At 60.4% G+C, this 17420-nt stretch overlaps 1 protein-coding gene across 4 annotated transcripts in view; it reads left to right on the top strand.

The window, feature by feature from the left end:
• Positions 1 to 17420, top strand: part of NFIC (nuclear factor I C) — a 62294-nt gene that overhangs the window by 34184 nt on the left and 10690 nt on the right. For all 4 annotated transcript variants that reach the window (XM_038567826.1, XM_038567825.1, XM_038567828.1 and 1 more), the window contains exons 3-7: positions 6093 to 6164; positions 10123 to 10197; positions 10847 to 10970; positions 11529 to 11653; positions 16555 to 16680. In XM_038567826.1, coding sequence (XP_038423754.1) covers positions 6093 to 6164; positions 10123 to 10197; positions 10847 to 10970; positions 11529 to 11653; positions 16555 to 16680 — 522 coding nt within the window. The remainder of the gene's footprint in view (positions 1 to 6092; positions 6165 to 10122; positions 10198 to 10846; positions 10971 to 11528; positions 11654 to 16554; positions 16681 to 17420) is intronic.

The raw sequence follows: 17420 nt of genomic DNA, 5'->3' as shown, positions 1-17420 counted from the left end.
AGAGAGGCAGAGACACAGGCAGAGGGAGAAGCAGGCTCCATGCACCGGGGGCCCGATGTGGGATTCGATCCCGGGTCTCCAGGATCGCGCCCTGGGCCAAAGGCAGGCGCGAAACCGCTGAGCCACCCAGGGATCCCTGATTTTTTTTAAATAAATCTTTAATCTTAATTCCTATCTAGTTACTGTCCCGTGTCACACGAGTCTCAGGCGTGGGATAGGGGGATTCCGCAGTCCTACCTGGGAGCACGCTCCCTAATCCCCTCCGCCCCCCCGACCGCCACCCGCCTCCCCTCTGGGGACCACCTGTTTGTTCTGTGGTTGTTGTCAAGAGTCTGATTTCTGGTTCATTGCTCTTCCCTTCCCCGCCCCCCCTTTGCTTGTTTGTTTCTTCAATTCCGCATTTGGGTGACACCGTGCGGTGCTGGTCTTTCTCTGACCGACTTACTTCGCTCGGCCTTACACTCTCAGTCTCCACCGTGTTGTCTGTCCTCCTGGGGACAGTTTTCGAAGATCAAAGAAGTCAGTGGAGGTGAAAGTTGCACCCCAGTCAAAGAAGTGACTCACTAAGTATTAACTCTTGGAATGTACCATTCCCCACACAGCGGCCTTATCCACCCTCCCGGAGGCTCCGGCCGGAGCCCCTCTCCCTCCAGGGGCTGCCACCCGCATCTCCTGCTTGGTTTGGCCTTCCTGGCACTTGGCACAGCCTGAGGCTCTCTCTCCTCCTCGTTTATTTGCTTACCCGTTGGTTGGTTGCCTGTCGCTCCCCCGTTAGGACAGCAGGGCCGCGAGGGCAGGGACTTCTGTGCATCCTGGTCGCTGCTGTGTCCCCCTGGGGCAACTGACACCTAGGAGGTGCTCAGCAAGCAATTCCTTTCAAAAGAACAAGGTGACGTTAGTGAGGTTCACATCTGGTTTATGGATGACGGAAGGGTACCCAGAGACGTCAGAGGACGTGCCCCGTGACACGCAGCCGGGAGGCCGCACTCACGGTAAACGGCCCAGAGGGCGAATATTTAAGACCTGGCAGGTCTCGTACAGTTTCTGCCTCATGGTCTCCTTTCTCCTTTTACAATCCCTTAAAAAAATGTACTAGGGTACAACACGTACCGATCTTTTTTATTATTGCTTCCCCGACATATTCCTTTTTAGACCTTTTTCTATAATCTCTCCATTCCATGAAGCTGGGTTCGTTTGTTTGTTTTTTTTTCCTAAGATTTTTATTTATTTGTTCATGAGAGACCGAGAGAGGCAGAGACACAGGCAGAGGGAGAAGCAGGCTCCCTGTAGGGAGACGATGCGGGACTCGATCCTGGGACCCCGGGGTCACGACCTGAGCCGAAGGCAGACGCTCAACCGCTGAGCCCCCCAGGCGCCCCCTCCGTGAAGTTTTCATATCACAGGAATATTACACATTTATTCACGTGCCGCGTCTAGATGGACGTATCAATGTTTTACACGCAAAAGAGCAAATCCCCTCAGCTCCTCCGTCCCCGCACGAACCGGTTTTCACCCCCACTGAAAATGGATGGATCCAGACCAGGGTCTCCCCACTTGGCACTGCAGACACTGGGCCAGGTCATGCTTGTGGGGGCGTCCCTGCGCCCCTGCCCCCCCCATGCCAGGAGCACCCCCCGTCGTGACGACCACAGATGTCCCCAGATACTGTCCCGAGGGGCAGGCTCCCCCCAGTGGAGGTGCTTCTGTGCACACAACTTCTTTGACTTGACATCGGTGTTGGGAAATAGGCTCTCTGAGGCTGGCCTCAGTTTACCAAACTCATCAATTGGGTGGGTTGAATCAGATGGTGCCGTGAAGCTCGTTGCACAGTGAAACTCAGCAAATGAGAGCTGCTGGCTCCGGGCCTGGGACATCCTGGGGCATCGGACGGTAGCCGTCCCTGAGACGTTATCCACTCCAGGTACCTCTGTTCGGGCCAGAGAAAGGTGTGTTTTAGGGCGCCGGAGTAGATGCAAGGAGGAGGGATTATCTGTGCCCCTTTGCTCCTGAGTTTTCATGGAAACATCCACAGGCCCTCAGCCCCTTCTGTGGTGATGGTGATATTTGGCACCGTCCAGTTCAGTCCCCATCAGTCTTGTGGGCTATTGAGTATGGAAAAGTGGCCAGTGCCACTGAGGCCCTGAAATTCTGACTTAATTTCGATTTAGCATATTTAAATTTAAAGTCTCATGTGGGGCAGCCCAGGTGGCTCAGCGGTTTAGCGCCGCCTTCAACCCAGGGCGTGATCCTGGAGACCCGGGATCGAGTCCCGCGTCCAGCTCCCATTGCATGGAGCCTGCTTCTGTCTCTGCCTGTGTCTTTGCCTCTCTCTCTGTGTCTCTCATGTATAAATAAATAAAATCCTAAAAAATAAAAATAAAGTCTCAGGGCAGCCCTGGTGGTTCAGCGGTTTAGTGCCGCCTTCAGCCCCGGGCCTGATCCTGGAGACCTGGGATCGAGTCCCATGTCGGGCTCCCTGCATGGAGCCTGCTTCTCCCTCTGCCTGTCTCTGCCTCTCTCTCTGTCATGAATAAATAAATAAAATATTAAGAAAAAAAGAAATCTTTTAAAAATAAAGTCTCGGGATCCCTGGGTGGCGCAGCGGTTTGGCGCCTGCCTTTGGCCTAGGGTGCGATCCTGGAGACCCAGGATCGAGTCCCACATCGGGCTCCCGGTGCATGGAGCCTGCTTCTCCCTCTGCCTGTGTCTCTGCCTCTCTCTCTCTCTCTCTCTCTGTGACTATCATAAATAAATAAAAAATTAAAAAAAAATAAAAAATAAAAAATAAATAAAAATAAAGTCTCACGTGGCGAGTGGCTCCCATAGGGGACAGCTCTAGAAGGTGGGGTTTTCAGGAGCCAAATGACAGGCAAATGGTTGGCAGATGGATGAGAAATATTTCAAGGGTGAGAGATAATTAAAAATATGATGGCATAATTAAAAGGAAGGACATCCTACACCTATGTCCCCACGTGGACGGACCCCGAGGACACTGGGCTCAGGGAGGGGACCCAGACCCAGAAGGACACCTCCTGCAGGATCCCACTCACTCCCAGGAGGTCCCCAGAGGAGGCCCGTCCACAGAGACAGAGAGGAGGTGGTGGGAGCCAGGGGTGGGGCGGGGGGCGGGGGTCAGTGTGGGGAGATGGAAGGTTCTGGAGACAGTGGTGGGGGTGGGTGCGCGGCGGGGTGAGTGTGCTTTGTGCTGCTGTGCTTTGCAGTTAGAGATGGCTAAACGGTAAATTTTATGGTATGTATATTTAAGCACATTCTAGAAACTAAATTTAAAAAATTTTGATAAGATAGCATATAATTACAGTATTATTTTTGAGAAACTACACTTATTTAATTTTACAAAAATGCTCCTGGGACCATGGAAAGAGAAGAGAACCCCTTCGGCCCATTGCAGGGGTCAGCAGAGAGCCAGCCACATGACCACTGCACCGAGGAGGTGAGATCCTGAGTGACTTCACCCCAAGAGCAGAAGCGAGAAGGGACACTTGCTGTCCGCACTGGTGCTCAGCATTGTGCCGGGGGTCCTTGCCAGAGCGATAAGGCAAGAAAAGGAAATCCGAGGCATACAGATGAGAGGTCAGGATGGTCTGCTGAGGAAATTCCAAGGAGTCTATGCAAACGTGAACATCTAGAACCATCAGGGGAGCTCCGGAGGGCTCGCCGAGTACGAGATCGACCCACAAAGACCGGCCGTAGTTCCCCGCGCTGGCAACGAACAATCAGAAACCGAAATTGAGAGCACAGTGTCATTTTCGGCCGCTCCCCAAGCCTGCCATTTCTGTGAATGTCAGCCGGCGGGTGCCAACCCTCTCACACGTATTATTAGCTGCCTTGGCGCCCTAACAACGCCTGGAGGTGGCTCTGACCATCTTCCCCGCGGGACTCTCAGGAAGCGAAGGCTCACAGAGGTGGGGTGGCCGGCCGGCCCGGTCAGAGTGAATGAGCAAGGGGACGAGGGCTCCCAGCTGGAGCCTGCCGCCGCCCAGGGCCATCACTCTCGGCTGGTGCCAAGGCACACGGAGGACCAGCACCCAGGACGGAAACGAGGGACATCACACTAACAGCAGTAAAGCCCCCTGTCCGATTGATGATGGGCTTCCCGTGAACCCCCCACCCGGTGGGGTACTGGGGTGCATTCACTGTCCCCCTATTGGTCCGGAACGGCGTGTGCGAGGCGTGCTGTAGTTGTGCCCACTTCCCGGATGAGGAGAGCGAGGCACAGGGGAGGGGAGGCTCACAGCCCCGCTGCCCTGATCCCCAAGCCAGCAGGCGGCCGGTGTTCGGGCACTACTCCCCCCCCCCGCCCGGGGCAGCACCCGGGTGCCAGCCGGGCACTGCTGCCTGCTGAGTCCGTGTGGGCGCCGGTTCCTCGGGAGGGTCCTGTGCCCGAGGCCCGCAGCCCGACGGCCGGCTGCCCGGGCTGGGCTCTTCCCAACGCAGGGGCCACCCGTGCCCAGCCGCCTGGTCGTCCAAGCAGAAGTGGCCCGCGCCAAGGGGCCGCTGGCTGCCCAGCCTGGGAGCGACCGCAGGGCGCGGGGCCGAGCCGGGCACACTCCCCTCGGCTGCTGCCCAGCCGTGCCCGGCCCAGTGGGTCACGCCTGGGGCTGCTCCCGTCTGCGCCTGTCAGGGGTGGGGAAACTGAGGCACAGGTTCCGGCTCCGGTGTGGTTTCGGGCATCCTCAATCTTGGCAGGCAGGAGGTGCCCCACACATGGAGTGGGTGAGGCCACAGGGCAAAGGGTGAGGGCCCATGGCTGTTTTGGGGCGGCACCCACATATCATGTCCACGGCACTCCGGGGTTGCTGAGGCTCCCGGGGCTGGGGTGGCCCTTGGGTGTTTGAGCACAGCGCTGGGCGCCTGGACGCACCCGTGCAAACGAATGCGGAATATCACCCCCGTAAGGGAGGAGCACTTGTTCGCGGTGTCAGCCTCAGTTGTCCTCGCCTATAAAAGGGGTGCGCTAACGTTGTGGCTCTCCCGAGGATTCAGGGGAACGTCTACAATGGGAACTTCAAGTGAAGCGCCCCATTTACGGTCGTCTTAGGGGTTCAAACATAACCCCACCGCCAGGGACACCGGGATGGACGTCACCTGGTATCCGGTCCTTGGCGTGCCCTGGGTGCTTCGTCGGCATCGTCTCTCCACCCCCTCTTGGTGATGCTTACACGCACCTGAAAGAGAGAACGGCCGCTCAGAACAGCTCAGCCGCTGGCCCGAGGTCACACTGCGAGGATGCCTGGCCTCGGGGGGTGGCAGGTGGAAGGGGCTGATGCTCTTTCGTTGGCCTCTGATGGTGATGCCTCTCGCCACCTTGGTCTTTGACCTGACGGACAGCCGGGTAGGGCCGGGGGTTCCGTCTGGCTGGGCTTGGCCGCGTGCGCCCCCCACCTCCCGCCCCAGCATCGGTCCTGGGTGGACATGGTGGGGGCTGCCGCGGGGGGTTGGCGCTACTCGCCCTCCATCCAGGCCGCCAGAGCTGATAATGCTGAGCTCAGCGTCTGTCTGCTTCGCCCGTCTGCCAAGGAGCCTGATTATTTTTAGATAAGATGGAGAGGCGGGCGCCGGGGTGGGAGGGAGCCCCCAAGCCAGGCGGGTGGGTGGCGGTGTAGCAGCTGCAGGGGGACGCCCCTCCGCCCCCTCCTGGGGGCTGCGAGCGACAACCCAAGGACCAAGGGCTGGACCCGCAGGACGTCAGGGGCAGAGGCCAAGCGGAGGGGGCCTGAGGGCTCGATGACTCATCTCTTTGGCCATCAGTTTCCCCATCTGTAAAATGGGCATAACGAGAGCTCCCACCGCACAGGGTTGAGCCAGTTAGTGAATAAACGGGCTCGAGGAGGGGAAGATCTCCAGCCTGCGACTGAGCCGGCGCCTGTACACGGGTTCTGGCAAGTGGGTGCCCTGCCAGGCCCCCGTGACCCTGTGGGGCAGCAGCCAAGGGAGGGGGCGAAGCGGAGACCCTGGGGCCTGGGCGCCTTCGGAACCACCTCTCCACGGCACTGCACAGGGGTGGGGGTCTCCTCTCTCCCTGGGGTGGGGTTCCCTGCAATGTCACCACCTCTTCCTCCTTCTCTCTGCAGACGCAGAGCAAAGCGGCAGTCCCCGGGCAGGGATGGGCTCGGACCAGGAGGACAGCAAGCCCATCACACTGGGTGAGTCTGGGGATGGCGACGGGGGAGGGTGCACTGCCCCTCCTATTTAAGAATCTGAGCCACATCTGTGTGCTCTGCATGGCCCCACGCGGGCATCTCTCAGACACTGATAGATTTGTTCATCACAGCCGTGGCGTGGGCAGGTGCTGCTGTGGATGAGAACACCAAGGCTCAGAGAGGTTACGGGCCCTTCCCTGGGGCACCCAGGAAGCTTCTGCCCTGGTCTGCTCCCGTAATTGCCCTCCTGACCAGAGGAGTCCCCTGCACCCTGGTCCCCTGGCTTCTGCCCTCACCCTTCCCAGTGTGTCCTCCCTAATGTAGCCGGGGGGTGGGGGGGGGCGCCTGTGAGCACCTGAGTCAGGTCCTGCCTTCCTCTGCTGGCAGCCCTCCACGATTCCCACCTCCCTTGGGGTAAAAATCCTCCCCTGACCCCCAAGGCCCTGCACAACCTGTCCCTGTGTCCTCCCTGCCCTCCCCTCCTGTCTCCTCCTCACTCTCTCTGCTCCAGCCACATGGGCCTCCTAACTATTCCTCCAACAGTCTAGATCCAGTCACTGCCTCAGGGCGTTTGCATGTGCTTTGCTCTCTATTTGGATAGCTAACTGCTCTCTCTCTCTCTCTCTCTGTCTCTCTCTCTCTCTCTCTCTCTCTGCCCCCCTCTCTCCGGATCACTCAGGTCTCAGGTGACATGCTCTCCTCTCAGAGAGATCTTCTGTTCTCAAGCAGCCTTAGCCACTCTCGATGGCTGCCTTCTGTTTTATTTCCTTGTGAGGAAGTTAGTGATTGCATATGTATTTGCTTAGTTGCTCAGTGACTGCACACACATTTGTTTATCTCCCCTAATGCAGCATCACCTCCTTGAGAGCAGAGGCTTTTGTCTGTCCTGGTTGCTATTGTGTTCTCAGTGCCTAGAATAGGATACATGATAGGTGCTCAATAAATATTTGCAGAAAGGAGAAGAAAAAAAGAGAGAGGGAGAGATCGAGCAGAGAGAAAAAGAGAAACTAGAGGGCTGCTTTACCAGGGGTGAGGAGGGAGGAGAGATGAAAAGGAAGGAAGAATGGAAGGAAAAGCAAATGGGTGAGGACATCCCCGTTGGAAGGACCAGCACAGGGAGGCTGGTTCCAGGAGGTTCAAGGGCCCCAGGCTGCTGACCACTGGCCGTCTGTGACCTGAGTCCTCCTTGGCCTCCTGTGATCTCCAGGCGCCTGCCTCCAAGCCAGATGTTCGAGGCAGGCGGGGGCAGCGGCGCTTGGCCTGGTCCCATGGGGAGCTCCAGTGTCTGGCGGAGGAAAGCACTTCCTCCCACCCGCCAGGGAGTCCCCTGGAGATGGAGCTGGGCGAGTGCTGCACAAACAGGAAACCCCGGTGGGGGGAAGGCGGAGGGGCGTGCTGACACCAGCTGGCCAGCCGGGTGGCAGGAAACGGCCGTGGCCACTTCCCCTGGATGCTGGGAGGCCATCGCCCGGTCCTCCCAGGGATGTTGTGGCCCTGGGCCTCCGAGCACGGGGCTGGGCATATAATAATTGCTCAATAAATGGTGTTCACAAAGCTTGTAACTGGGGAGCCTGGAGTCTCTGGACTGGCGGTGGGGGCGTGGGTGTCCCACAGCTGGGGAACTGGGCTCGAGGTCAGCTCCCCGGGGCCCGTGCTGCCCCCTGGGGGCCTGGAGAAGAACTGCTCTCACTGCCCCAGGAAGCCCAGAGCTGCCCACCTGCTGGTCCCGACCTCCCTGGCTCCCGTCACTCCAGCCCCGGTGGCCTCCGACCCCAGGGCTTCTGCATGGGCCATCGCTGGGAACATCAAGGCCCTCGGGGAGGCGGCAAAACACCACATTTGAGATCACCCCGAAAGCGGCAGCCAACGCTCGCTGGCGTGGTGGTCACCCAGCGCCAGGTGCTGTCCTTGCCGTTTCCCAAATTTGAACGTGTCTGCTCCTCTGGTCCACCCGCACCTTGAGGTCTTGGTAGAATGTCGCCCACTGTACGGCCTTCTGAGAGTCCCTTGCGTACACTAGGTCCCCTCACCAGTGGGCTCCCCTCACCCTGCCCGCTGGCCGCTGCCCAGCACACGGCGCCTTTGACTTCATAACCTTAATTTTTTATTTTTTATTTTTTTTAATTTTTATTTATTTATGATAGTCACACACAGAGAGAGAGGGGGGGGGCAGAGACACAGGCAGAGGGAGAAGCAGGCTCCATGCACCGGGAGCCCGACGTGGGATTCGATCCCGGGTCTCCAGGGTCGTGCCCTGGGCCAAAGGCAGGCGCCCAACCGCTGCGCCACCCAGAGATCCCGAGCTTAATTTTTTAATTGTGGTTAAATTCACATAACATCAAATGTACAGTTAGTGGCTTTAAAATTTTTTTTTTTAATTTTTATTTATTTATGATAGTCACAGAGAGAGAGAGAGAGAGGCAGAGACACAGGCAGAGGGAGAAGCAGGCTCCATGCACCGGGAGCCTGACGTGGGATTCGATCCCGGGTCTCCAGGATCGCGCCCTGGGCCAAAGGCAGGCGCTAAACCACTGCGCCACCCAGGGATCCCAGTTAGTGGCTTTAAGTACGTTCACTCTGTCGTGCAACCTATCCGTCTAAAACATTTCTGTTGCCCTAAAAAGAAGCCCCATCACCATTAGTGGTCACCTCCACCCCTCCCCCGGCCCCCCAGCCCCTTTCAGGTCCGCGGACGAGACCATCCTGGACATGTCACCCACATGGACTCACACCCCGTGGGGCCTCCCGTGTCTGGTCCCCTCCCTGAGCATCATGGGCTTGGGGTCCGTCCCTGGGGCGGTGCATGTGGGCACCTTGCACCTGCTCGCGGCCGAGGGACGTGCCCGCGTGTGGATGGACGGCATTTTGGGTATCGGCTCATCTGCTGATGGGCTGTTCCCAGTTTGGGCTGTTGTAGACCAGGACCAAGCCACCATGCACATGCACGCACAAGAGTTTTTTTGTTTTTGTTTTTGTTTTTTTTGCCTTATTCATGTCACATGGTGCCCACTGCCCACACAGACCGTGCGTCCCAGGAGGGCAGCCACTTGCGTCTGTCTCGTTCCCACGGTGTCCGCAGGGCCCAGCTCAGAACTAGACATTGGAGGCCCTTGGTTAATGATTGTTGAGTAAGTGAATTGTGCCTGTGGGGGCCTCAGGGGACACAAGAGGCCTGCTCCCGGCTGTCTGAGGTCAGCCAGGGCTCCCGCCCTCTTGGAGCCAACCCACATCCACAAAACGGGTCCCAGCCACCCCAGGCCAGAGAGGAGGGTCCGTCTTCCTTTGCATTATAGGCAGGAGCAGTTCTAGGGACCCTGGGGACTTTAACGGCTGCAGGTGGACCCTCCCTTCAGCCCCCGCTGTTGGGCCAGGCTCCGGGCTGGGCACTAGGGGACACCGTGGGACCTGGGCACGCAGAACCCCAGCCTCACGGAGCTCCCCGTCTGGAGGGGGATGGATAACAGGCTGCACTGCTGCATGGCATAATAAGTGACGGGTGGCATTTTCCCAGCTGCCTAGGTGACATTTTCAAGATGAGGGAGCACGAGGCTCAGGGATGAGAAGGGACTTGCCCAAGATCATATCCCCAGTGGCAGCGGAGGCAAAATTTGCACCTGGGTCCGGCCTCTTCCTCCATCTCGCCGCAGGGCTGCAGAGGGTGGACAGGGTGACCCCCAAGCCCCCGGAGTCTGGGTAGCCCATGGTGTCAAGGAAGGAAACAGGGATCCCTGGGTGGCGCAACGGTTTGGCGCCTGCCTTTGGCCCAGGGCACGATCCTGGAGACCCGGGATCGAATCCCACGTCGGGCTTCCGGTGCATGGAGCCTGCTTCTCCCTCTGCCTGTGTCTCTGCCTCTCTCTCTCTCTCACTGTGTGCCTATCATAAATAAATAAAATAAAAAAAAATTAAAAAAAAAAGGAAGGAAACAGACCCGGTGACCCCCGTTTTCTCCCTGTTGCAGACACCACCGACTTCCAGGAGAGCTTTGTCACCTCCGGTGTGTTCAGTGTCACCGAGCTCATCCAAGTGTCCCGGAGTGAGTGTCCCTGCCTACCTTGTGCTGGGATGGGAAGAGGGGAGGGACTCACGCAGGGGAGGGGCGCCGGAGGGGGGAGGGGGACTCTGAGAGAGAAGGGGCCCCCGGGAGAGGGGAGGAGCCCCTGCCCATCCCCCTGCCCCACTCCCCTCTGTCACCAAGCCAAGGTTCCTAGCAAGGGCAGCATCCAGGCCCTCCCTGGAGCCCAAGGTCAGAGCAGCACACTCCTCCCCAGGAAACAGACTCCACATGCTGCCTGGAGGGTGCTGGAAAACCCTCTGCCCCGCACCCCCAGGAGGAGACCCCAAAGGGCCCCCCCTCCTGTCTCTGCCTCCAGTCCCCTTACCTTCCTAACAGGCCCTGACACCCCCGTCCAAGCTCCACCCCAGGGAGTTGTGGGCACCGTCCTGCCTCAACCCCGACCGTCAGCCTCCCAGTCTGCATCAGCAGAGCCGGGCCTCTCTGGCTGCCTTCGGTCTCCTGATCCATAGACTAAGGACAGTTTCAGCCAAATTAGGAACCAGGCCAGTTAGGGAAGGGGTTCCCTTTCGGACTGGCCAGCCCCCGGATGGCTCTCCCCACCGTCCGGGGCCGAGTGCAGCCCTGGGCCTTGCGCCCTGCTCACCCTGCTCTCTCTCGCCCCCCGCAGCACCCGTGGTGACTGGAACAGGACCCAACTTCTCCCTGGGCGAGCTGCAGGGACACCTGGCCTACGATCTGAATCCAGCCAGCACAGGCATGAGAAGAACGCTACCCAGCACTTCCTCCAGCGGGTACGTGGCCTGGTCGCCCTCTGAGCATTTACCCTCCCCACACCCCGGCGGTCCCAGCCCCCTGGTTCATTCCCCTCCTTGCCTGCTTGCAAGGCCCACGTGGTAAACTCCTACTTATCCTTCAAAACCCAGCCCCGAGGCCTGCTTTCCCCCGACCCGACACCCCGGTCAGAGTCCCCGTCCACGGCCCCTCGAGACCCCAAGAGAACGCGGACACTGGTTCCCGCAGAGATGCGCAGTGCGGGCGTGGGCTTCCCCATCTGTGAAATGGGACCGTGGTCCCGAGGTTGACGGTGGGCCCGGTGATTAGCCAGGCCTCCAGCGTTTTAGTCCGCAGCCCGCTGACGCTGGGCCCCCCGCTGCCTCGGGCCTCACGCGTCCCATCCGAGCAATGGGCAGGTGGAGGCAGGCGCTCACGCCTCCCGCTGGAAGCTCGCGGCTCCCGCGACGTCTCGCGATAGCGCCCTGCCCTCTAGGGACCGGAAGTTAGCGCAGCCTGCCCCACGCCCTCGCGTCTCCGTGGTAACCGGCCCGCGCTCTCCCTCCCCCTCCCTTCAGGAGCAAGCGGCACAAATCGGGCTCGATGGAGGAAGACGTGGACACGAGCCCCGGCGGCGATTACTACACCTCGCCCAGCTCTCCCACGAGTAGCAGCCGCAACTGGACTGAGGACATGGAAGGAGGTGGGGCTGGCGGGGGGCGGGGCCGGGTGACCGCGGCGGGGACTACGTGTTCCGGCAGGCACTGCGCGGGCACCGGGGAGCCGGAAGCCCGGGGGCTGGAGCCGCGGAGCCTCCTGGGAGTTGTAGTCGCGCGGGCGGCTCCCCGCTGCAAGTCCGAGCTGGGGTTCCCGAGCGTTCGGGTTTGGCTGCGTGCAGGGAGGGCGCACAGTCGTCGCGGTGTGGTTCGTCTCCGCGGGCTGCAGCGCGGACTCGGGTGGCCTCGGGTCAGCAGGGCGCTGAGCCCCGGGGTCGGCCCAGACCCTCCTCTAGCGGGTCCCCTCTGCCTGCGTGCTCGTGTTCCTGCGGGTTCCCATCTCCCGGCCGAGCCCCGTCGCTTCTCTGTCGGCGCCCTTCCCGGGAAAGTTGCGTCCTCCCGCGGCCGATCGGGGCCCTATCCGTTTCCGTGGGCTCTCGTGGGGCAACGCTGGCTCCCCAGGAACCCCCCACCCCGCCCTAGAGACTTCCCTCCCGTGGGGGCCCGTCTTCACCGCGCGTGTCCTCCAAGAGCCCGAGGCTCTGCTCTGCAGCGGGGCGGCCTCAGGGATGCTCAGGACCTGGTGCACGGGGCGCGCCCCTCACCCCCCCCGCCTCCGGCCTGACCCAGGGCACAGAGTCCCTGGCGACGCCCAGATCCTCAGCGGGACCCGTCCCCACATTTCAGAAGCATCACTGTGTGCAGATGACCCCTTGTCAAGGGGTCGCCCTACTGATGGGCCAGGGGTTGCCAACCTGGACCCGGGGGTGCACGCCCACTGCTCTGAGCCTGTTTCCTCTCAGTACCTGCAGGACTCACCTAAGGTCGTGGGGACTAAGCAAGTTAGTGCATTTGGTGTCCCTAAAACAGGCCTGGCACAAAATACACACCCAGTAAACCTTAGGATTTGTTTACTTGTTCCCTCCCCCTTTGTCCTCCCTCCGTATATCCCCCAAGAGCCAGCTTTCTTATAAAGCTGTCTGTACAGAGTGCCCTGCCTACAGGATTCCTGGAAAGCAGTGTAAGATTACAGTTAAGAAGGCAGGTTTGGACGCCAGAGAGACGTGGGTTCGAAATCCAGCGCTGCCATTGGCTCGCTGTGTGGGCTGCATAACTTTGGGTAGGTGGCTCCACTTTTCTGGGGCTCAATTTCCTTATGTCCAAGATGGGATGGGTGAGCTGACTCTTCTGTCCCGGAGCTGGAAGGAGGAAATGGTACAACGTGCCTAAAGCAACTCTCTGGCTCATGATACGTGCCCAGGACACAGGAGAGTTCATTGTTTGTGTCTTTATAAAATTACCGTCTCTATGAGTTGGTCTCTAAGACATCTGGTTGTGACATTCAAGCCGGAGGGGCCCCCCTCCTCCTTCCATTGTGTTGGCGTCCAGAGCAGGTACCCAACTTTGGGAGGATCTGTCTATTATAGGCTCTAACTTATGAGTCAGAATGTCTCTGTGGGTTCCCCATTTGTCAGGTTTGCCTGTGTAAAGATCCTATATTTAATAAGCTTTACGCTTAATTGTGAGAAACAGAAAACCCAAAAGGACAGGGCATTTCTCTCAAAGTAAATGTTCCACCATCAGCAACCCTGGACGTGTGTGGTGTGCGGGACTTAGGCTCCTGGCTTAGGCTCCAGTGAATGTGGTTTTCGTTCCCATCTTGTGGTCCAAGAAAACTGTTGGAGCTCCAGCCATCACGTCTGCTTTCCAGCCAGCGGGAGAGAAGGGTCAAGTCTGAGCATGTCCTCGCCCTTTAAGTATAGAATAATTCTCGGAAGATGCACCACTTACCTCTTCTGCTTATCTCTGTGCCCACCGCTCCCTGCCCCCGAGTTGTCATATGGCCGCACTCTGCCACAAGGGACTCTGGGAAATGTGGCCTTATTTTCGGCAAGCGTGTGCCCAGCTCAAGGGGAAAGGCTCTGTGAGTAAGGAGGAAGGGTAGAGCAGATGTTGGGAGACTGTTACCTTCTGCCCCGGCGTTTACCGTCGGGGACCCCAAAAGCATGTGTCCTCAGCTCTGTGATCCACGGGGCTACGTCTACGTGTAGAGCGGATGCTCTTTGGAGGTGGGGGACAGCCCCGGTGAGGTGGCCACAGCAGCCCCGAGAGGAAAAGTTATAGCCCTGGGTCTGTGGATTAGAAAAAGAGGAGGGAGGGGTGGAAGTAGAAAAACCTAGCTTTCAATGCAGGAAGCTCAGAAAGAAAAAAAAAATTAAAAGGAAGGAAATGTTCGAGAGAGTCAGCGGAGCTCCTCTGAACTTCCTGCCTCGAGCTTGAAGTGGCAGCAGCCTGGGGGGGCGGGGGGGGGGGGGAGGACGAGGAGGAAGCCCACGCCCCGCTTCTGTTGCGCCATGGGGAACCACCCAGCCTCCTCGGGAGGGAACTTCAGGGAGGATCTGTCCCCTCTCACGTCCATTGGTTGCCTCTGGCGATGGCAGGCTCGCTCCTGCCGGCGGGGGCCCTCCCCCTGCACCCCAGCCCTGTGTCTGTCTACGCCCTGCAGGTGCTCGCAGCCTGGGGGAAGATGGACGTGGATGCTCCCCCTCCTCTTCCTTTCCCTCCTCCCTCCCCTCCCCCTCTGGTCTCCTCCTCCCTCCCCCACTTTCCCCTCCTCCTGGCTCCCTCCAGCTTCCTGTCTAGACAGCCCCCAATTAGCTGCTCATTAATGGGGTTAAGCTGATTAGAGCACTCTCTCCCTTCCTCTGCTCTGGCCACAAGGGCAGTGCTCAGCTAACCACCCCCCTCAGCATCCACACTCCCCTCCCTGGGAAGGGCGGAGGCCTGGGGGTGGGGGTCGTGGGAGGGCCCCCCCCCCAGGCAGCCACGCCTCTCAGGCCCTGGCCCTCTGTGCCCCATGAGGAGCGCCTTTTCTCCTGCTGGCCACCCCCTCCCGAAGTCTTCCCTGATTACCCCCCACGGGAGCCAGGGAGAGGGCACCCTCTGCTCAGCCGCCAGAGTGCTTGGTTCTTGCTGCTTCTGTGCCCCCCACCCTCCCATGCAGGTATATTTGGGCTGAAGCAGGCAGCTCCCTTCTCTCACCCGGGGGGCTTCTGGTAGAACTCGGGGGGCGGGAGGGGGCCCAAGCGTGGGGTGTCTGCTCCACCATCCTGGGCTGGTGACCTTCCATCAGGCCCCACTGCCCCCATCCGTGAAGTGGGGTGACTCCTGTAAGCCCAGTTCGGGGCAGCTGTGAGCAGGACGGCCTCCCAGGGCCAGGCCAACGTCAGGACATCTGCGTGTCACAGCTCAGGGGAGGGGTGGGGCTGGGGATGCTGCTCAGCCCCCACCGTGCCCTGGGCGCCCCTGTGGACAGTGACCGGGCCCCACGTCCCCAGGGCCACGGGGGCATCATGTGTGCTCCATGCACTTGCACACGCCACAGCAGGCTGCGTGTTCAGGCAGGGCAGGAGGGGATCCTCACATGGGGGGCAGGCCTGGTGGTTGGATGGGGACACGGGGGCATCTGTGTCGAGCAGAACCATGACTGCTCGGATCCGGGGGTGGAGGATACGTGGATGTCATCCTAACCCGATGGCAGCTGCTCACACGGGCGCGTGGTAGGCACGTGGGTCGAACCAGCAAGGGATGTGCAGGTGCGGGGCTCACACCCAGGGCCTCCGAGGGCCTGCCCGGGAGCACGCAGGGCTGTTCTTTCTTGCGGGCCCAGGCTCCCCCCCTACCTCCCCCAGGCCCCGTCTCAGGAAGCTCTAGAACACCTGTAGAGAGGCGGCGGGCCAGGGTCCAGCCAGGCTGTTTCCATCCAGGACAGGCTGTTCTAGGAAATCCTCCGAAGTGAGCGTCTGCCGGCCCTAACCTCCTTCCCACCACAGCCCCATGGGAGCAAGGAGCCTGTGGCCCCCACACACATGCCCACGGTCCCCAGGGCTGGCCTCCTTCCCTGCCCGCCCCCCCCCCCGCCCCCCGGCCCACCAGCTCCCTGTTCCTGGAGAGCTTGGCCGCCAGGCCTGTTGGGCCTGCTGACCCTGTTGACCCTGCTGACCCAGGTCCCCGCACACACTCACCCACAGCGCGTGATCGGGGCCACCAACCAGGGTTCATAGTAGCAAAACTAGCCGACTGCCCCAGGGGCCACTGGGGGGCACAGGGCTCCCGGGTCTGGCTCACCACCAGTGCGGCTTGGGAGGGACCCTGAGAGGCAGGACCCAGCAGGGTGGTTGGGGGAACATGGTGCAGGACTGGGCTGGGGGAGCTCGCGCCACGGGAGACCCCAGCCTCAGAGGACGGCAGCCGCTCTCAGCAGGGCGACTCTGCCCCAGGACACCCGCGGTTGTCACCCTGGGGGGCTCCTGGGATGGGGAAGGGATGTGGGCAAGATTCTTCCCGGCCTGCACGGGACATCCCCCCCACACACGGGGATGACCCGCCCTGATGTCAGCGGTGCCGGTCGGAAGGAAGCACACCCCTCCTCGTGTTCCTCTGTGGGTCTCAGTGGGTGCGTTTCTCCCTAAGATATATATTATTTTTATTTAAATAATCTCTAAGCACGTCCACCTGCAGGTGCCACAGCCCTGAGATCCCGCTCCTGGGCTCTGCACTAGCCATCCTCCGCCCTCACGTCTGGGGGCTCAGCAGGGGTGGGGTGCAGGGGGCTCGCCTGTGTGTGGAGGGTCCCTACGTGGCCAGCCGTGGCGTGATCTGTCCCCATCCGTGCCACGTTGTCTGCTGCATCCGTGCGCGCCCATTTCACAGCGTGCATTCGTGGGGGAAGGTGCCAGGGGCCGGGCTGGAGGCCCCTCTGCAGGGCATCCCCGCGCCCTGGTCTCGGTCCCAGGGCTCTGTCTCCCCTCGTGCCCACGGTGGCTGGGGAGAGGGGAAGGCGAGGCTCTGCCTGCAGCCTGGTGACCCTCTGGCTCCTCCCACGCAGGTATCTCGTCCCCGGTGAAGAAGACAGAGATGGACAAGTCACCTTTCCACAGCCCGTCTCCCCAGGACTCACCTCGCCTCTCCAGCTTCACGCAGCACCACCGGCCTGTCATTGCCGTGCACAGCGGTGAGCCCTGGGCCCCAGGCAGGGAGGCAGGCCGGGCCCTCTCAGCAGCCGGGGAAGCCCCATACGCCATCCGACCAACGGTCCTTGCTGTCGCCCCCTGCCAGGCAGCAAAACCTGGAGGTGTCCCTGTGCAGAGCACCTGGCCCTGACTCAGTCTCTTGGGCCTCAGTTTCCCCTTCTGTACAGGAAGGAGGTACAGTCTGGGCTTGTCCCCAACCAGCTCCCTTTATCTCATACTCTACCTCCCACAGGGTTGGGAGGCCCCAGAAGGAGGGCGACACTCCCAACGCAGGGCTGGGGACACACACAAGGCCACACAGGGGCGCCATGTGGACAGGAGGCTGCATACGTAGCTGGGGGGGGTGCGGGGGGGGGGGGGCGTCTCCAGCAACCACAGGGCGTGTGCTGAGCTGATCACGGTGCCCCTGGTGCTCCGTTTGTTCGCCTCTCGGTTGGGGTACATAGATGTGTCCCCCCAAACACACCACCCCCAGGACTGACTTCAGGACCACATGAGCTAAATCCAGGGAATGTCGCCGGTCACCCCGTTGTTACGGTGATAACGGTTTAGTCCCGCACGAGGGCAGACACACGTACCGGAGGCCGGCAAAAATTAGAGCAGTGCAGAGGTTTGGACCAGCCCGTGGCGCCCGTTGGTATAAATAAGGTGTCGCGGGTGCGTGGCCGTGTCCACCCGTTTACACATCGCCTGTGCGGCTTTGAGGCTGCGGTGGCAAAGT

Source organism: Canis lupus, chromosome 20, assembly GCF_011100685.1.
Source record: "Canis lupus familiaris isolate Mischka breed German Shepherd chromosome 20, alternate assembly UU_Cfam_GSD_1.0, whole genome shotgun sequence".
NCBI classification, from domain to species: domain Eukaryota; kingdom Metazoa; phylum Chordata; class Mammalia; order Carnivora; family Canidae; genus Canis; species Canis lupus.
Note: the sequence above shows the minus strand (reverse complement) of the source record. Positions and strands in the feature narration are given on the sequence as shown.